At 43.8% G+C, this 21,458-nt stretch overlaps 1 protein-coding gene across 10 annotated transcripts in view; it reads right to left on the bottom strand.

Annotated features, from left to right (window-relative positions):
* The window catches only part of LOC138749785 (craniofacial development protein 2-like), a 33,598-nt gene extending 18,476 nt beyond the window's left edge, over positions 1-15,122 (bottom strand). For 2 of the 10 annotated variants that reach the window (XM_069911651.1, XM_069911645.1), the window contains exons 1-2: positions 14,955-15,122; positions 9,760-9,861 (exon numbers count right to left, since the gene is read on the bottom strand). In XM_069911651.1, coding sequence (XP_069767752.1) covers positions 9,760-9,861; position 14,955 — 103 coding nt within the window. In that variant the 5' untranslated portion in view covers positions 14,956-15,122. Of the gene's footprint in view, positions 1-1,080; positions 3,349-7,382; positions 7,582-9,759; positions 9,879-14,730; positions 14,845-14,954 lie in introns of those variants that run through there. The other 8 variants (XM_069911652.1, XM_069911653.1, XR_011348861.1 and 5 more) reach the window with 8 other exon arrangements.
* Positions 15,123-21,458: the final 6,336 nt, after the last annotated feature.

Genomic DNA, 21,458 nt, shown 5'->3' with positions numbered 1-21,458 from the left:
CGATCCTTGCATCTGATGAAATGGTGCAGCCGAGATAGGTAAAGTGGTTCACCGTTTTGAGTTTTGTGTGCCCGATGGAGATGTGTGGGGGCTGGTAGTCATGGTGGGGAGCTGGCTGATGGAGGACCTCAGTTTTCTTCAGGCTGACTTCCAGGCCAAACATTTTGGCAGTTTCCGCAAAACAGGACGTCAAGCGCTGAAGAGCTGGCTCTGAATGGGCAACTAAAGCTGCATCATCTGCAAAGAGTAGTTCACGGACAAGTTTCTCTTGTGTCTTGGTGTGAGCTTGCAGGCGCCTCAGATTGAAGAGACTGCCATCCATGCGGTACCGGATGTAAACAGCGTCTTCATTGTTGAGGTCTTTCATGGCTTGGTTCAGCATCATGCTGAAGAAGATTGAAAAGAGGGTTGGTGCGAGAACACAGCCTTGCTTCACGCCATTGTTAATGGAGAAGGGTTCAGAGAGCTCATTGCTGTATCTGACCCGACCTTGTTGGTTTTCGTGCAATTGGATAATCATGTTGAGGAACTTTGGGGGGCATCCGATGCATTCTAGTATTTGCCAAAGCCCTTTCCTGCTCATGGTGTCGAAGGCTTTGGTGAGGTCAACAAAGGTGATGTAGAGTCCTTTGTTTTGTTCTCTGCACTTTTCTTGGAGCTGTCTGAGGGCAAAGACCATGTCAGTAGTTCCTCTGTTTGCGCGAAAGCCGCACTGTGATTCTGGGAGAATATTCTCGGCGACACTAGGTATTATTCTATTTAGGATAATCCTAGCGAAGATTTTGCCTGCAATGGAGAGCAGCGTGATTCCCCTGTAGTTTGAGCAGTCTGATTTTCGCCTTTGTTTTTGTGTGCATGTGTGAGTGTTGGTGTGTGTGTGTGTGTGTTTGAGAGTGTCTGTGTTTGCATGTGTGAGTGTTGGTGTGTGTGAGTGTGTGTGTGTGTGTGTGTGTATGTGTGTGTGTGTGTGTGTGTGTGTGTGTGTGTGAATGTCTGTGTTTGAGTGTGTCTGTGTTTGCATGTGGGTGCATGTGTGAGTGTTGGTGTGTGTGTGTGTGTGTGTGTGTTTGCCTGTGTGCATGTGTGAGTGTTGGTGTGTGTGTGTGTGTGTGTGTGTGTGTGTGTGTGTGTGTGTGTGTGTGTGTGTGAATGTCTGTGTTTGAGTGTGTCTGTGTTTGCATGTGGGTGCATGTGTGAGTGTTGGTGTGTGTGTGAAGGTCCTGAGGTAGTTTTCCTTGGTCCCAACAAAGCTTGAAAACCTCATGCAGTTTGACATGCAGAGTTTCGCCGCCAGCCTTCCAGACCTCTGGGGGGATTCCATCCATACCTGCTGCTTTGCCACTTTTCAGTTGTTCGATTGCCTTATATGTCTCATCCTGGGTGAGGACCTCATCCAGCTCTAGCCTTAGGGGCTGTTGAGGGAGCTGGAGCAGGGCGGAATCTTGGACTGAGCGGTTGGCACTGAAAAGAGATTGGAAGTGTTCTGACCATCGGTTGAGGATGGAGATCTTGTCGCTGAGGAGGACTTTGCCGTCTGAGCTGCGCAGCGGGCTTTGGACTTGGGGTGAGGGGCCGTACACAGCCTTTAGAGCCTCATAGAAACCCCTGAAGTCGCCAATGTCTGCGCTGAGGTGGGTTCGCTTGGCGAGGCTTGTCCACCACTCATTTTGGATCTCCCGGAGTTTGCGCTGAAGATGGCTGCATGCGCGACAGAAGGCTTGTTTCTTCTCTGGACAGGACGGCTTTGTAAGGTGAGCCTGGTGGGCAGCTCACTTCTTTGCCAGCAGCTCCTGGATTTCCTGGCTGTTTTCGTTGAACCAGTCCTTGTTTTTCCTGGAGGAGAAGCCCAGTACCTCTTCAGTGGATTGCAGTATGGTAGTCTTCAACTGATCCCAGAGGGTTTCAGGGGACGGGTCCGTGAGGCGGATTGCATCGTCGAGCTTTGCTTTGAGGATTGCCTGGAAGTTTCCTCTCGCTTCGTCTGACTCCAGGTTTCCAACATTGAACCTCTTTCTGGGGGCTTTACTGTTCCTGGGCTTTGGCTTGAAGTGAAGGTTGAGCTTGCAGCGAACCAGCCAGTGGTCAGTGTGGCATTCCGCGCTGGGCATGACCCTGGTATGGAGCACATCTCGTTTGTCACTTTCCCGCACCAGGATGTAGTCCAGGAGGTGCCAGTGTTTGGATCGGGGATGCATCCAGGTAGTCTTAAGGCTGTCCCTCTGCTGAAAAAGGGTGTTTGTAATGACAAGCCGCTGTTCTGCGCAGAGCTCCAACAGGAGGCGCCCATTGTCATTGCACTTGCCGACGCCGTGCTTGCCCAGGATTCCTGGCCAGGTTTCTGAGTCTTTGCCGACGCGAGCGTTGAAGTCGCCAAGGATGACAACCTTATCGGCTGTAGGGGTGCGTTGGATGAGGTTGCGCAGGTCAGTGTAGAACTTGTCCTTTTCTGCTGGTTCCGCCTGGAGGGTTGGAGCATAGACACTGATGAGGGTGATGCAACGCTTGTTTTGAAGGGGGAGTCGCATGGACATAATTCGGTCCGAGTGGCCGGTTTTTGAGTTTGGAGGCAATGAAGTTCTTGACCATGAAGCCTACACCAGATAGGATAACATTTAACATTTCACAAAAGCACAACACAAGTCTGATCCAGTGATAATTTGATATATTGGAAGAACTGAGGGAAGGTTTGTCCAGTCTGTTCCACATTCAATATATTTCCAAAGACATTGGGATTTTGCGAGGAAGAACCATTCTGACCACTGGAGAGAAAACAGCTTTTTGAAGCAGCTCTTGTCCGAGCCATTCTTGTGGCTTCAGAGCAAAGCCGGTTCTGTCAATGACTGGGGCTTTTCTGTGGATTGACCTGTGCCAAGAGGGTTTTTTGGGAAGCAATGTGCTTCATTTTGAGGGTGACTAGTAGTCAAGTTACTTGGAGAGACGGTGCCAGGGACTTGGAAGCTTCGTGGAGACTGCCCAGTTCAAGTCTCACCTACAAAATGACCAGGTGTATTATGACCACAGCTTATGTGGGTGGACATGGCTTCAAAGGATTCATGATTCTGCCCAACATCTCTCCCTCAGGGGGATATCTGTACACTGATTGGTGTCTCTCCTCCATCTCACTCAGGTGAATATGTGTCCACTGACTGGTGTCTCTCCTCCTTCTCACTCAGGGGGGTATGTGTCCACTGAATGGTGTCTCTCTGTCCCTCTCACTTATGGGGATATGTGTCCACTGACTGGTGTCTCTCCTCCTTCTCCCTCAGGGGGGTATGTGTCCACTGACTGGTGTCTCTCTGTCCCTCTCCCTCAGGGTAAATGTGTTGTTGTCTCTCCATTTCTATATCTCTGTATCAGAGAGATATTTGTTCATTGAGCAGTGCCTCTTGTTACACTCACACACACACACACACACACACACACACACACACACACACACACACACACACACACACACACACAAACACAAACACACACACTCGGATAAACACACGCACTCACACACACACACACATCTGCGTACACACACACAATCACTCACACACACGCACAACACACGCACATGCATACACACATGCACATGCATATACACACACATACACAAACATTTGCACACACATACACAGACACACACTCACACAGACACACTCACACACACATGCACACACACATGCACACACACACATTCACACATGCACACACACATATTTGCACAGACGCACACATGCACGCACACACTTGCACACAGTCACACACGTGCTCTCACACACAGTTGCACATGCACACACACGGTCACATGCACACACACACAGATGCACACACATTCACACACACACATATAAATGCTCACACACATGCACACATTCAAACACACGCACACACAAACACTTGCACACACAAACACTTGCACACACAAGCACACATACACTTATGCACACATGCACACACACCCACACATGCACAAACACATTCATGCATGCACACTAACACTCTCACACACACTTAAACACCCACACTCGGACACACACACATACAAACACTCACACACTCAAACACACACATATGCACACACTTTCACAGACAAACAGTCATGCACACACACATTAAAACACACACAAACACTCTCACACACATACACACACACTTACACACTCATACACATGAACACTCACACACACAAACATTTGTACACATGCTCACTCACAAACACAAACACACCCATGCACATGAATATGAGCACTCGCACACACATGCACTCACAAACATGCACAGATTCTCACACACACATACAAATGCTCACATACACACATACATTCACACATATGCACACACAAATACTCACACACAAATGCACACACAGACACACACTCGCACATGAAAACACACACTTGTGCATACATGCACAAACACATTCACACATGCACACGCACATGCACACTCACACACACACACTCAGACACACTCACACAAACATGCATGCACACACATGCTCACACATATTTACATATACGCACACAAACACTCACAAACACATACATACACACAGACACACTCTCAGACATACACACACATGCACAAACACACCCACACATGCACAAACACATTCACATGTGCACACACACATGCACACTCACACACACACACACTCACACACACACGCAAAAACTCACACACATAAACACACATTCAGACACACACAAACACACACACTCACATACGCACACCTACTCTCACATAGAAACACTCTCACACATGTGAGCACACACACATTCAAACACACACAAAACACTCACACACGCATACACACACACTTACACACTCATACATATGCACACTCACACACAAACATTCACACACACACTCATACACACATGCACACTCACACACAAATGCACTCACAGACACACACTCGCACATGAAAACACACTTGTGCATACATGCACAAACACATTCACACATGCACACTCACACACACTCAGACACACTCAGACACACTCACACAAACATGCATGCACACTCATGCTCACACATATTTACATATACGCACACAAATACTCACAAACACATACATACACACAGACACACTCTCAGACATACACACACATGCACAAACACACCCACACATGCACAAACACATTCACATGTGCACACACATGCACACTCACACACACACACTCAGACACACACGCAAAAACTCACACACATAAACACACACTCAGACACACAAACACACACTCACATACGCACACCTACTCTCACATAGAAACACTCTCACACATGTGCACACACACATTCAAACACACACAAACACTCACACATGCATACACACACATTTACACACTCATACATATGCACACTCACACACAAACATTCACACACACACTCATACACACATGCACACTCACACACACACACCCACACACTGGCACTCGCACACACACAGTTGCACACACACAGTTGCACACACACACTCACAAACACACACATATGGACACACATTCACAATTGCAAAGACACATTTACACATTCATACACATGCACACTCACATACAAACATTGACACACACACTCATACACACATGCACACACAAACAAACCCACACACATGCACAACAGCACTCGCACACTCACACAGTTGCACACACACACACACACACTCACAAACACGCACAGATGCACACGCATTCACACATGCACAAACACACATACAAATGCTCACACACACACACACATTCACACATACACACACAAACACTCACATAAAAATGCACACACAGACACACACTCACACATGCACACACACATTCATGCACACACACAGTTTAACACACACACACACACTCAGTCACACATACACAAATACACCCTTGGACGGACACACACAAACACACACACACATTACCACACCCACACAAACACTCGCGTGCTTGCACACACACATTCAAACACACACACACAAACAAACACAAGCACAAACACTCACACACACAGACACACACACATTCATACACACACATGCACAAACACTCTCACACACACACACTTATGCACACACAATCTCATACACACTCAAACACAGGCACACTCACACACACACACTGACTCATATACAAATACACACACTCACACACACAAACACACCCACACATGCACACCAGCACTCGACCACACACATGCACACACACCCACACGCATGCACACTCATACACACACACTCACTTACACACAATCATACACACAGACGCACACAGGCACGCACACACATTGACACACACATACACTCGCACACTCATTCACACATGCGCACAAACACAAACGTTTGCACATAAACACACACACACATGCACATAAACACCTGCACACACATGCACACAAACAAACACTTGCACACACACACAAATATTCACACACATACACACACTCACACACACAAACACACATATGCGCACACACATAAACATTCATGCTCACACATACACAAACACACATTCGCACACACAAACATGCACACACACAATCTAATACTCACTCATAAACAGGCAAACTCTCACACACATTTGCACATACACAAACTCATACACATATACACACACTCAAACACACACATGCACACTTACACACACACACACAAACATGTGCACACAAATTAACACCAGGACTCACACACACACACACACATGCCCACACACTCATGCAAACTCACACACACACAAACATGCACACACATACACATACACATGCACACAAGCACTCACACACACAAACATGCACACACACACTCATACATGTGTACACACACATACACTCACATGCACACACACAATCTAATACTCACTCACACACAGGCATACTCACACACAAACATTCACACATACACACTCATACACACATGCACACACACTCAAACACACATGTACACACACATACGTACTCACACACACACATAAACATGCGCACACACATGCACACCAGGTCTTACATATAAATTGTGTGTGTGAGTGTGTGTGCATGTATGTGTGAGTGTTTGTATGTGTGTGTGCATGTGTGCATGCGTGTGTTTGTGAGTGTGTATGTGCATGTGTGTGTGAGTGTTTGTATGAGTGTGCATGTGTGCACATGTGTGTTTGTGAGTGTGTGTGTATGTGTGTGCCTGTGTTTGTGTGAGTGCGTGTGTGTGTGGTGCTTTTACATGTGCGAATGAGTGTGTGTGTGTGTGTGTGTGTGTGCGCGCACGCGCGTGCGCATGTGATGAGTGTGGTTATAGAAATGTGAAATGTGGTCATGAGGTTTGAAATGATTTTTGAGGAAGTGTGTGCACCTGGTCCCATGGACAGTGAGAGCACAGGCAGTTGGTGGAGATTGTGCTGAGATATCAGACTTACCCCACCTCTGTTTTCTTCCACATTTACATTGCAAAGGCCATCTCACATCGATGACCACGACGGAAGATCATAAAATGATGAAAAAGTTGTTGTCCTGCATATGGGTCCAATTTGGAGAGGGTCTGACTCTGAAAATCGTAACTGCCTCGGCCAAACTGATACCAGGTAGAAACACCTACAACAATCCTGTTTGTGAAGACTGAAAGATATATAGACAGAAGGGACTGAATATTTACAGTTAACATTTAACATTTCACACAAGCAGCATCATAAGCCACACCCAATGATAATTTGATACATTGGAAGAACTGAGGGAAGGCTTGTTCCCATCTGTTCCTGATTTACAAAGATGTGATTTTGTGAGGTTAAATCATTCTGACCACTGGGCAGAAAACATCTTTTTAAAGCAGCTCGTGGCAACCATTTTTGTGGATTTCAGAACAAAGAATGCTCTGTTTCTCAAAAAACCCTCTTGGGACAGGTCAATCCACGAAAAAGCCCCAGTCATTCACAAAGTCCTTTATTTTGAGGGTGACTAACAGTGAAGTTACTTGGAGAGACCAGTGCCAGGGTCTTGGAAGCTTTGAGTAGGCTGCTCAGTTGAAGTCTTGCCTACAAATGGACCAGGAGTGTTGTGACCACAGCTCATGTGGGTGGACATGTCTTCAAAGGCAAGACAATAAGAATTAATGATTGTGCCCAATGTCTCTCCGTCCCTCTCCCTCAGGGGGATATATGTACACTGACTGGTGTCTCTCCATCCCTCTCCCTCAGGGGGATATATGTACACTGACTGGTGTCTCTCCATCCCTCTCCCTCAGGAGGATATGTGTCCATTGACTGCTGTCTCTCCGTCCCTCTCCTTCAGGAGGATATCGGTACACTGACTGGTGACTCTGTTCCTCTCCCTCAGGAAGATATGAGTCCACTGACTGATGTCTCTCCTCCCTCTCCCTCAGGGGGATATGTGTCCACTGACTGGTGTCTTTCCATCTCTATCTCTCCGTATCAGAGCCCAGAGGTCCCCAAAACCCAACAGCAATAGATATTCACCAAGAGAAATAGTTACTTAAACAAAAGTTGCTTTTAATTATCTTTAAACATAAAAACAGAATTACACTTTAACTTATCACTATTGATTTAACTAACCTAACTTAACTCTCTTCTTATTCTAACACATGTGTATGTAATGTGCGTGTAAGTTCAGAAAAGTTCTTTGGTTCACAGTCCATTCTCACTTCTCATTCCTCCAAGTTCACTGGTTGCAGGCAATTCTTATACTGGGCACAGAATTTAACATTTACAAAGTTTACCGGGATTTGGTGCTTGAAAGGTGAATGGTTACCACTCAGGAAGTTTCTTGTCAGTTTTCAGAGAGAAATTTGTTGTTCTAGGACATCCACAACTGATTCCTTTTTAATCAGCCACTCCAGTGTCTTGCTGAAGAAACTTGCTCCATCAGGGTTTTCCAGATGATAACCTCTTTCTTCCATGTCACTACAGAGTTCCTTTTTGTTTCACTTATTTCAATGAAAGTTTAGGCAGCCAGTCCTCTCCTCTTGCATGATCCACAAGGGCTTTGACCAGGCTGAAATAAGAACTCACAACCCGTCTTCTGAATGGGGTTTTCCACAAGCTTTCCAGCTTGTCCTGTTCCAGTCCCAGCTGCTGTTGCTGACTGTAACATTGCAGAACTGATTTCTGATCTCTCTCTCGCTCTCTCTCTCTCTCTCTCAGAGAGAAAGTCAGTTTGACTCTCTCTGCTTGCAAAACTACATGACCCTCTTAGAACAGCTGGTTCCACTGCAGACTTTCTGCAGGTCCTGTTGCTTTTTGGTAAACAACAATCCATTTGTGAAGTCTTTTGAGCACTCTCCAAAGCATTTTAGGCCCCAACATGTCCAGCATGAGCAGAACTCCAGTATTTTAAATAAGATCTGTTTAAAAGTGTTTGTATGTGGCCTACATTAACAAACTTTTCCCAATTTATCTTCCCAAAAAAACATATCCATATACTCTGTCACACTTTTCCCCTTTAAAGGAATTTTGACTCTTGAGTTAAATTTGTTATAACTAAACCGTCTTTAAGATCACTAAAGAAATAACAATACACACAATATGACATGTTATAATAAAGTAACCCAATGATGATACATGACAATTTTAACATCTTGACAATCTGCTATCATATTATTTTTGCCTCTGATATAATTAATTTGCAGATTACATTCTTGTAATATTAAACTCCAGTTTAACAATCTTCTGTTTTTATTCAAAAACACCAGAGAAATGTGGTCAGTAAATATCACAATTGGTTCATGAGAGGTACCGAGATATACATCAAAATTCCACAGAGCAAAAATGATAGGAATAGTACCTTTGATGAACATTGAATCTTTTGAAGAGTAGGCAACTTGATGGTCAATTTCATCATGTTTTTGTAATAAAACTGCACCTGCTGCTCCCTCACTGGCATCCACTGCTAAAGAAAACGGTCTGTCAAAATCAGGAGAATTTAACACAAGAAAATGGCATAGAATCTCCTTTAAATTTTCCAAAGTTCTCTGACAAAATTTAGTCCACACACATTTCTCCTCTTTCTTCAAAAGGTTGGTTAAAGGAAGAGCAACCTCAGCAAAATTTCTAATAATATCCTGCCATTCCTAAAAACCTTTTCACTGCCTTCTTGCCATTGGTAGTAGGAAACTCAGAAATTGCATTCACCTGAGCTTGAATAGGTACAACTTTGCCTGAACAATTATATGACCCAAATATGTTACAGTGGCATTTGCAAATTGACTTTCTCCCAAGGGGATATCTGTACATCATCTGTACATAAACCAGTGTCCACCTGCCCTTCTCACTCAGAGAGATATCGGTGTTCTGTATACTGGTCTCTCTCTCTCCCGCTCTCTCACTATCTATCTTTATCTCCCTGCCTACCAACCCACCCTCTCTCTCTCGCCCTCTTCCCCACTCCCCCTCTTGGTTTTATATCTGTCTTGACCTGTACGCCACAGTTACACTATGATGGACTATTTATGAGCATCTGAGATGAAGTTTGTGGCCATGTATTTGTTGACACCCCTCATTTCCATTTCTGCAGCTTTTTTATTTTTAACCCTCCTGTTGTCTCTTTATACGTATGTGACCCGGATTCTTGGAAATACATGTCTAAATTGTCAACGGTCAGTCCCCTGCTGTGCAGATCCCTTGTCTCCCTCAGTCCTCTCTGGTGTGACCGTGCTGTTTAACTCTCAGATTTGGAGGCTTTGAGAGGGAGACCGGTGAAAGGAGTAGTGGGATGAGTGGGGGTGAAGTGCAGAGGGGATTTGGGGGAAAGAGGAGAGGGGTGTGAGATGGTGGGGGAGAAGGCGAGGGAAGGGAAGGCATGGAAGAGATTGGGTAGAAGGGGTGTGAAGAATGAGAGGCAGAGAGAGAGAGTGAACTAGAGGGGGAGAGTGAGTATGGGCGGGGGAATGCATGGTGAGACAGGGATCAGTGTGGACATAGCACCAGAAGACAGAGGGACTGAGAGACACCGGTAGTGTACAAATATCTACCTGAGGGTGACAAATAGATAACTATCATTCAGAGAGAGTGACAAAGATACACTGCTCAGTGCAGATATTCCCCTGAGAGAGAGGGATGGAAAGAAACCTTTCAGTGTAGAGATATTCCTTCTGATGGAGAGGGATGGAGAGACACTGGTCAGTGAAAAGCTATCCCCTTGAGAGAGAGTGACAGAGACAGTGGTCAGTATACAGATATCCCCCAAGAGAAAGGAACGAAGGGATACTGGTCAGTGTACAGCTAACCCCCTGATGAGAGGGATAAAGAGAGAGACCGGTCACTGTACAGATATCCCCTGCAAAAAGACACCAGTCAGACACCAGTCAGTCTGAGAGAGAAAACTCAGGGCAGAGAGAGAGAGAGAGAGAGAGAGAGAGAAGAGAGAGAGAGAGAGAGAGAGAGAGAGAGAGAGAGAGAGAGAGAGAGAGAGAGAGAGAGAGAGATGTAACGGATTATAGATATGTTTTTGGGAGATAAATTTAGGCAGGTATTTTGTGTAGGTCACATATAAACACTTTAAAACAAATCTTATTTAAAATGCTGGAGCTTTAGTAAAGTAAAGTAAAGTAAAGTAAAGCTTAAAAAACAGGCGAAGAGGGTGATCATGGGGATCTAGTGGTAAAGTGACTGTCTTCAACTCAGCATACTAACTGGAGCCACCATCCCCTCCTCTGATAAGTGAGTTCCTGACTTGGGATGGTAAGCTACTGCCTTCCACTTTTGCTTTCCTTGCACCCACCGGCTGCTACCATCAGTAAACCAGGCATCCTCTTGTTCCGCTGGAGTGAGCAAATCATATAGTTTACCCCACTGAACTGGTGAAGGAGGGGGCAAGGCAGGTTCAACGTCCTCATGACGAGACGGAAGATCAGCCACCTCTTCGTGTATGCGGCCCACCCCTTCAGCCCCTCTGGTTGCACGACTCTGAATATACCACTTCCATTTAACAATAGAAGACTGCTGTGCCCGCCCGATCTTTAGATTAGCATCATTAGCCAGAACCCAATTCATTATTGGAAGTGCAGGTCTCAATTGAACATCTGCATCACCTGTCATTCTTTCAGTCTCCAGCAGGGCCCAGTAACAGGCTAGTAACTGTTGTTCAAAAGCAGAATAATGAGTGGCAGCCTCAGGCATGGTACGTGACCAGAATCCCAGCGGGACTCGGCGACCCTCTTGTTTCTGCCTGAGGCTCCAGCAGGCCACATCATCAGTAACGGAGACCTGTAGTTCGTAGCGGGTATCTGGAATGCGGGGAGCAATGGGCAGGGCCTGAAGAATAGCCTACTCGGCGGACTGGAACACCCTTTCCTGATCGTCACCCCATACAAAATCTGTTTTCTTTCGGGTAACCTTATACAGAGGACGTAAAAGCAATGCCAAGTGTGGAATATGGCGTCGCCAGTATCCCAATAACCCCAGGAAACGCTGGGTCTCTTGTTTGTTAGTAGGAGTGGCCAAGTCTGCGATTTTATTGCGAACTTTATCGGGAACCACTTGTTCTCTAGCATGCCACTGAATTCCAAGGAAAATAACTGTCTGGGATGGGCCCTGTACCTTGGTGGGGTTAATGGCCCACCCTCTTTGCATCAGGGTATCTTGGACACTCTCCAAACCTTCCTGTACCATCTCTTCTGTGGCCCCTTGGATCATCACATCATCAATATAATGGTGAATTGAGAGAGAAGGCGATACTGGCACTGTCTCCAGGTCACGGGCAATTAGGCTGTGCAAATAGTGGGAGAGTGTACATAACCCTGAGGGAGGCGAGTGAAGGTATACTGGCGCCCCCTTCCAGGTAAAGGCGAACTGATCCTGTGAGTCCTCAGCTATAAGAATACTGAAGAAGGCGTTAGCGAGATCAATGACAGCATACCATGTTCCTGAGTTCCCAGTAGCAATGTTTTCAATAAGGGTAACAACGTCCGGAACTGCTGAAGCAAGTAGTGGGGCATGTTTGTTCAAAAAGCGATAATCAACTGTCATTCTCCAGGAGCCGTCCGGCTTCTGGACCGGCCAAACAGGGCTATTAAAGGGCGATGTTGCGGGCCTCACTACCCCTTCTTCTTGCAAAACCAATGGTGGCACTAATCTCTTCTTGCCCTCCAGGGAGGCGATATTGTGGAATGCACACTGGTTTCATGGGGGGTGGCACCATCACAGGATCCCACTTAGCCTGACCCACTACTAGTTTTTTTGTAATAGTCCGAATTCCAAATGCAAATCCCCCTTGGCTAGTATTAAGGGCCATACCGGCCAACATATTAATACCCAGGATACACTCGTCAGTAGCAGCCACGAGGGCATGTAACTAGATAGGAGAAGGGCTATCACCCACCGTGGCACGGACTTTTATTTCCTTTGCCAGGGTGACCGCCCCTCCCAACCCCTCTATTCGAAAGGTCGGTCCAGTCCAGAGGTCGGGGTTACCCGGAATCACCGAGTGCTCCGCACCGGTATCGACCAAAGCCAAATATTGGCGGTCATTACCCCCACCCTAATGGATTGTTAACGGTATGTAGGGCCGTGGGTCCCCGTGTATCCACTGTATCTCAATGGTGTAGACATGGAAGGCCTGCCCACACCTTCATGCTTTAGTAGGGTTCGGGGGCTTCCAGGCCCACATGCCATTATTATCCATTAGAGCCTTGTTAACCATTCGTTGTACCTCATCACGGGTAACTGGAGCAGGAGAAGCCAGCTCGATAGAAGCAGCAGGGGGAGCAGAGGGCACAACTGAGCCAAGAGGACTCAGCAGCTGGGGATGATGTTCCCCTGCTTTTCTCTTATAAAGGGCATAAAGGACTGCAGTAGGTTTCCCATCAATATCACTTTTAGGTACGCCTAACTTTAACAAGGTTAGAAAAAGGTCCTTTCTTGTCGCTCCGTTATTAGCAGCAGCCCATCTCTTTTCATCCTGATTGTCTGATTTAACGTGGGTTGTATGTGAGTGGATTTTACCTCCCAGTTCTAATTCTCGAAGCCCAGATAAGGCATGCACCGCCTCAGACACAGGGTGCCCAATTAGTGGACTAGTTAAGGACAGAACCAGACCCCGTGTAGTGGGTTGGGCGGAATGAACCAATCTGGTATGCATTCCGGCCGTGAATATCTCTTCATCAGGGCTCCCCCCGTGTACCCACAGCCTCTACAAGGCCTCTACAAGGCAGAGGCCAGGGCCTGTTGATGAATTACTGCTATGCTCTTCTCTGGAGTTCTCCAATTGTTCTGCAAATGTAAATCCCAATCTACTGGTGATGGGTATACTCGTAGCAGGGCATCCCCTAGAGTAGTAAGTAAGTAATCCACCTCTCTCCCTCTACCCTGCAGCTCAGCAGTGACCCTGATATCAGTAGACAATGTTCCTAATCCCAACAATTCCTCAGGGGTTAAAAATACATTACCCCTTCCTTGTTCCCAGACACGCAAGAGCCAGGCTGCCAGAGTTTCTCCTCCCTTTTGCCTAAATCGATCTCCATTGCTTTCTCTTGCGCTGAGATTCTACTTCTCTTTGTACTGATTCTGCTTCATGCTGAACGGAGTGGCATAAGGCTGTGGCCAGCAACCAAAAACTATCCATCAGCGTCACCTTTTTACCAGGAAATTTACTTTCTCGAAGGAGAGTGGCAACCCGCTCTCCCAGAGGTGCACTTGATGAATCTAACTTCTCATCCCAACTAATGGGTGGTCCCAACAAAGACAGGGTATTGGCCAACATGCCAAACCCATCATCTTTGGAAGTCCATCCAGGAATCAAGAACTGCTCAGGGCTCACCTCTTTCTTTCGGCGAAACATCTTGAGACCAACCCTGCTCGCAACGCCAATTGTCTTGGGTAAACTTGTACCTCTCATTTTGTTCATTTTAGATTGGTCACAGTGTTTGAGCTACTGAAAGAAAATAGACACACACACCGAGAGCAGTTCAGATTATACAAATGATTATTACAAATTCAAAAGCTGATTTCAAACTACAATATGCAAGCCCTTCCCAACTATACTTATCAACGCTTGGACTGGTCCCAACTGCCGAAGCGAGGCAACGACTGCACACTTGTAGTAGGTTGTCAGGGCGCCAGTAGCAGTTTCTCCACCTCCCCTGACCGGGACGTTGGCTGGACCCTAGAAGTTCTTCTTCTTGCTGAGAGATGTTGCCACCTCTCGGAGAGTCTCTCTCTTCAGCAGCGGGACCATGGGTTATATTACCCAAAAACTGCTTACCCAAGCACCTATTCCCAGCATTGCAAGAAAGATAAGCAAGCAAGCTAGCATACTAGGTTTCTAACTAGTAACATAATTTTCAGCTTATCACTTTGAATACAATGGTTTATTATGCATCAAGGCTAGGCCTCTGACAGTCTGTGATCAAAACAAGCAGGAAGATTAAATGTTCTTGGTACACAGATGTCCTTTCTTCAGATAACAGCATCTCTGGCCCCTCGGTGGAATTTAGCTTATGTCTGCTGATTCTAAAACACAAGCAGGTTCTCAGCCTTGCAAAACCAAGAGCAGCAAATTAAAAAAAACAGGTTAGAATTTTCCATTACGGTACCCAAGAGACTTCACTAATGGATTGTTGGTTACAAAAAGGCAACAGATGAAAGAACTTGTCGGAGCCACAGTTGAAGTGGAACTTGCTGTTCTAAGAGGATCATGTGGTTTTTCAAGCAAAAAGAGTCAAACATTATTTTCTCTGAGAGAGAGAGAGGATTCAGTTCTGCAGGTTTACAATTCAACAGCAGCTGGGACTGGAACAGGACAAGCTGGAAAGCTTGTGGAAAACCCCCCTTGGAAGATGGGTTGTGAGTGCTCAGTTCAGCTTGGTCAAAGCCCTTGTAGTTCATGCAAGAGGAGAGGACTGGCTGCTTAAACTTTCATTGAAGTAAGTGAGACAAAAAGGAACTCTGTGGTGACATGAAAGAAAGAGGTTATCATCTGGAAAACCCTGAGGGGGAAAGTTTCATCAGCAAGACACTGAAGTGGCTGACTAAAAATCAATCAGTTGTGGGTGTCTGGAACAACAAATCTCTCTCTGAAAACCAACAAGCACCTTCCTGTTTACCTTTCAAGCACCAAAGCCTGGTGAACTTCATAAATGTTAAATTCTGTGCCCAGTATAAGGAACTTGGAGGAAAGAGAAGTGAGATTCGGCTGTGAATCAGAAAACTTTTCTGAACTTACATACACATATGCTTAGAATTAGAAGGGGGGGGGGGGCGTGGCAAGATGGCATAGAGGACAGATGTGCGATCCCACCCCTCCTCAGCTAGTTTTTAAAGTACCCATTATTAAAGTTTTAAAAGTGATTAAAAATTGGGTTTTTTTTTGTGGAACATTAGTGGGTTACAATGGCTACTAATGTAAAAAAAAATGAAAACTCAATTGCAGAAGAAACTACCTTTTAAGAGTACTAAAGAATTGAGGCCTACCTGCTTAACTGAAGCCACGGAGTCAATTTCGGGAGTTCCTAAGGCACAGAGGACCCCTGCCCGGCTGAGTATAACCCCGGTTATACTTCGCAAGATGGCACCAGCTTGACGACGAGCTCAGTTGGTGCTGAACCGCGTGCCCATGATGTTGGGTGCACGGGTGACTCAGCTGAGAGAGGAGCCTGTGAGCCCACACCTGATGGCAATCAGGTGGACTGGGGACGTGCAGAGTGTTGTTGGAAGCCGCACATGAGCAGTCCCTGTCCGTACCGGGCATGCACGGTGCCTCTAGGAGTTCTGGAGTTGGTGGATCGGGTGTGGGCTGTGGGGGGCCCAAGCGGCAGCATCGCGACATTGTCGGAGTGCCGTCGTTGGGTGTTCAGACCCTCAGCAGCACCAGAAAGGGACCAATGACATGTGAAGAGGAAAAAGACTTACTGGCCAGCACGCAGGAGCAACTGGAAGTGGAAACTGGAGAAGGTAGGCCTCACAAAGAGGCACTGGAATCTGCTGTTTTGGAAGGGATTGCTTACCAAATGGATAATATGTTTAAACAAATGACTCGAGGATTTTTGGAAGTGACAACTAAAATGAATACTATGTCTGAATACAAGACTGCAGTTAAGAGTGATGTTAATAAATGTATCAAATCAGTGGATACAGTGCAAGAAATTGTTTTAAAAATTGAGACAGCTTTTTTTTGAACATAATAAGGAAAAAATGGAGAGCGGAAGATTCTTTTGTAGATTGGGGAATTCAGAAGAAGAAATTATTAAAAATATTGATTCACTGGATAATCAAAGTTGAAGAAATAATGTGAAGATTGTGGGTCTTACAGAAGATATTGAAGGTTCCGATCCAATAAAAAATTTTAAGAAATGGATTCCCAAGATATTGGGCAAGGAGTTTTTTTCAGAAGGCCTCGAGTTGGACCGGGTACATAGAGCAATGTGAAAGAAACTGCTTCCGGGACAACCGCCAAGGACGGTTTTAATTCATTGTCTGAAATATCAGGATAGAGAAATGGTGCAGAAGGCGACAAAGTCAATCTCCAATGATGACTCAAAATAACAGAGTATTTTTTTACACAGATCTGAGTCAGGAGATTATTAGGTGACGACAGGAATTCAATTAGACTAAAGAAGTGTTGTGGGGGAAGGTTTACAAATTTGCTTTTCATTATCCTGCAATGTTAAAAGTCTTTTATGATAATTTTCAATCTCAATTTTTTGAAAATGAATATGATGCATTAATCTTTGCTAATTCACTACCAGAGTTCTGTCGATTTTTGCCGCCATCACCTAAAAGGAAGACAAATGGAAATGGAAATGGCAATGGGAATGGGAAGAATGGGAGAAATAGGAAGAATGGAAAGAAAGAAGTGTTAAGTCAAAGTCTGATTGACATTGAAGACCCAGAACAATCACTGGGATTGGAGTCAATGGGTTGAATATATTGACTATATTTGATTATGTTGATGTGAATAATGTATTTCTGGCTGGGGGTGTGGATGGTACTGAAATATTTGATAGTCATCTGCCACTAGTGGGGTTCACCACACCCAGTTTTTTTAGAGCGTTACTACCATTGGGTAGTTGTTTTTGGTTAATAAAAATTTGGTTTTGGAATTTTTAAAAATATGTAGGGGAGGGAAAGTGATAGTGATTTTAAGATATTATGAGGGGAGCAATTTGTAATGAGTGATCATGTTGTTAATTCGTAGGGATATCTAATCTAAAATTTGCAACTTTTAATGTGCAGGAGTTAGCGATTAAGCAAAAATGAGTTTTGGCTTATATTAAGAAAATGAAGATTTATATTGCTTTTTTTCCAAGAAACATTTTTGACTGAAAAAGAACATCTCAAATTGAGGAGAGATTGGGTTGGTCAATTGTTTATTTCTTCATTTAATTCCAAGGCAAGAGGTGTAGTGATTTTAATTCATAAGAATTTGCCTTTTGAATTACAATCTATGGAAGGAAATGCTGGGAGGGTTTTAAGGGTGAATTGTAAAATTTTTGCTGAATCTTGGACATTGCTTAATGTTTATGCACCTAATGTAGATGATGCTTTTTTATTTATGATGCTTTTTTGTTGTTAAATCAGGCTAATTAAATATTTTAGTTGGAGAAGATTTCAATTGTGTTTTGGATCCTTTATTAGATAGTCTCCAAAAAGTATAAAGAAATCAAATATGGTGATAAAAATTGGGGCCTTGATGAAAGACTTAAATTTGGTGGATATTTGAAGAAGTGTCAATCCTACAGAGAAGGATGTTTCCTTTTATTCGTCTCGACATGATTCATTTTCCAGAATAGATTATTTTTTAGTATCGGCACATTTACAAGGAAGTGTATTGTAGGCAGAATATAAAAATAAGGTTATATTGGACCATTCTTTATTATTTTTTCTTGTGTAAGTTCAGAAGTGGTACGTTCATCTTATAGATGGAACAACAGTGAATGTTGTTGAAAAAACCAGAGTTTGTTACCTTTATTAAAGAACAGATCACTTTGTTCTTGACTGAGAATGATAATTCTGTAGATAGTCATTTTGTGTGATGGGATGTGCTAAAAGCTTATTTATATTATTAGTTATACTACTAAAGTTAAGAAACAGTATATGGCAGAGAGTTTAGAACTGGAGAAGCAAATTGCTGAATTGGGGAAGGAATTTCAGAAAGATGTGACAGAAGATTTTTTAAAAAGTGGTTTTGGATAATTTGAAACTACATTATAACACATTAAAAACTTATCAATTTGAGCAGTTAATTAATCAATCTAAGCAGCATTATTACAAGTTGGGTGAGAGAGCACATAAGGTACTTGCATGGCAGTTAAAGATGGAACAGGTTTCACAGATTATTAATGCTGTTAAAAAGAATTCAATAGTTAGCTATAAACCTTAGGAAATTAATGACCAGTTTTATTCATTTTAACAAAAATTATATACTTCTGAAGGGAAACAGGATAGTGGTGTTACTGAATCTTATTTATCTAAATTAACATTACCAGCATTAAAGGAGGAAGATGTTGTGGAATTGGAAGCTCCGTTTACAGAATTTGAGATTATGGAAGCTATACAAGAGATGCCAAATGGAAAGTCACTGGGGGACAATGGATTTTCTGTGGAATTTTACAAAATTTTTTATGAAGATTTATCCTCTGTGTTTGAGGATGTATTACAACAAGTAACTGAAGAGCACGAGTTACCGGAATCTTGCTCCAGTGCTTTCATTACTGTAATTCCAAAAAAAGATTGAGATCCATTGAAAGTGTCTACTCAATGTAGACTATAAAATTATAGTAAAAGTGTTAACAAATCGACTTGCTCTGAATTGGTAGCCATGGGTACTCATAAAGGGCCCAACAATGCTCGCTTTTTTTGTTGGCTACATCAAAAATGAAATCCATGGTACAAGCCTACACAGGCAAGGCTCTGCAACTCTTCCAATGGTGGTTGCACTTGATGCAGAAAGAGCCTTTGACAGGGTTGAATGGGAATTTTTATTTAAGGTGTTAGAGAAGTTTAAATTTGGCCCTTTTTTATTGGTTGGGTTAAAGCTTTATATACAAACCTGATTGCTAGAGTGGTGACAAATGGTCAAGTTTCATTACCGTTCAAAATGACGCATTCGACTCAACAAGGGTGTCCATTGTCACCAGCCTTGTTTGCATTGGTTATTCAACTTTTAGCTCGAACAATAAGACAGGGTGAACAGATAAGAGGGATGAGAGTTTTGGATGAAGAATATAAGATTAATTTATTTGCAGATGATGTTTTGATAAATTTGACAGACCCAAAACGATCATTGCCACATCTGCAGGAATGTTTATTGCAATATGGAACATTATCTGGATATAAGGTGAATTGGGATAAGAGTGAAATTTTACCAGTTGAAGGAGATTATTAAGAACATAAAGATATTATAAAATTGAAATAGTCTGATAAAATTAGATATTTAGGAATAATTGTAAATACTGATCATCAATTATTATATAAGTTAAATTATGTTCCTTTATTAAAAAAGATTAAAGCAGATTTAATTAAATGGAAAGATCTCCCGTTAACTTTAATTGGTTGAGTTAATTGTATTAAAATGAATATTTTTCCTCGAATTCAATATTTATTTCAATCAATACCATGTCCTCTTTTAAAGGGATTTGTTCAGGATTGAAATAAAGCCGTGAGAGAATTTTTATGGAAAGGTAAATTATTGCGGGTAACTTTCTATAAACTTACTTGGAAGTATACATTAGGTGGGCGTTTTCAAAATTATTATGAAGCAACCCAGTTGAAATTTATTAGTAGATTGATGGATTTGGACCAAGCCCCCAAGTTGGGCAAAAGTTGAGATAGCTAGCATTTCTGAAATTGAGGTGCATCAATTTATATATTGATGGAATATAAATTTGTTGTGAGAATATAATATGCCAATATTAAAGCATTTATTAAAGGTGGGGACTAAAAGAAATAAGATTTTAGGATCAAAAGGTAAATTGTCAATTCTAACCCCATTATATAATAATGGCAAATACTAGAGCACCTCGGATGCCCCCCAAAGTTCCTCAACATGGTTATCCAACTGCACGTAAACCAACAAGGTCGGGTCAGATACAGCAATGAGCTCTCCGAGCCCTTCTCCATTGACAACAGCATGAAGCAAGGCTGCGTCCTCGCACAAACCCTCTTTACTATCTTCTTCAGCATGATGCTGAAACAAGCCATGAAAGACCTCAACAATGAAGACGCTGTTTACATCTGGTACCACACAGATGGCAGTCTCTTCAATCTGAGGTGCCTGCAAGCTCACACCAAGACACAAGAGCAACTTGTCCGTGAACTACTCTTTGCAGACGATGCCGCTTTAGTTGCCCATTCAGAGCCAGTTCTCCAGCACATGACCTCCTGTTTTGCTGAAACTGCCAAAATGTTTGGCTTGGAAGTCAGCCTGAAGAAAACTGAGGTCCTCCATCAGCCAGCTCCCCACCATGACTACCAGACCCCCACATCTCCATCGGGCACACAGAACTCAAAACAGTCAACCAGTTACCTACCTCGGCTGCATCATTTCAT

Source organism: Narcine bancroftii, chromosome 14 (genome assembly GCF_036971445.1).
Source record: "Narcine bancroftii isolate sNarBan1 chromosome 14, sNarBan1.hap1, whole genome shotgun sequence".
NCBI classification, from domain to species: domain Eukaryota; kingdom Metazoa; phylum Chordata; class Chondrichthyes; order Torpediniformes; family Narcinidae; genus Narcine; species Narcine bancroftii.
This window is presented reverse-complemented; position numbering and strand designations above follow the sequence as displayed.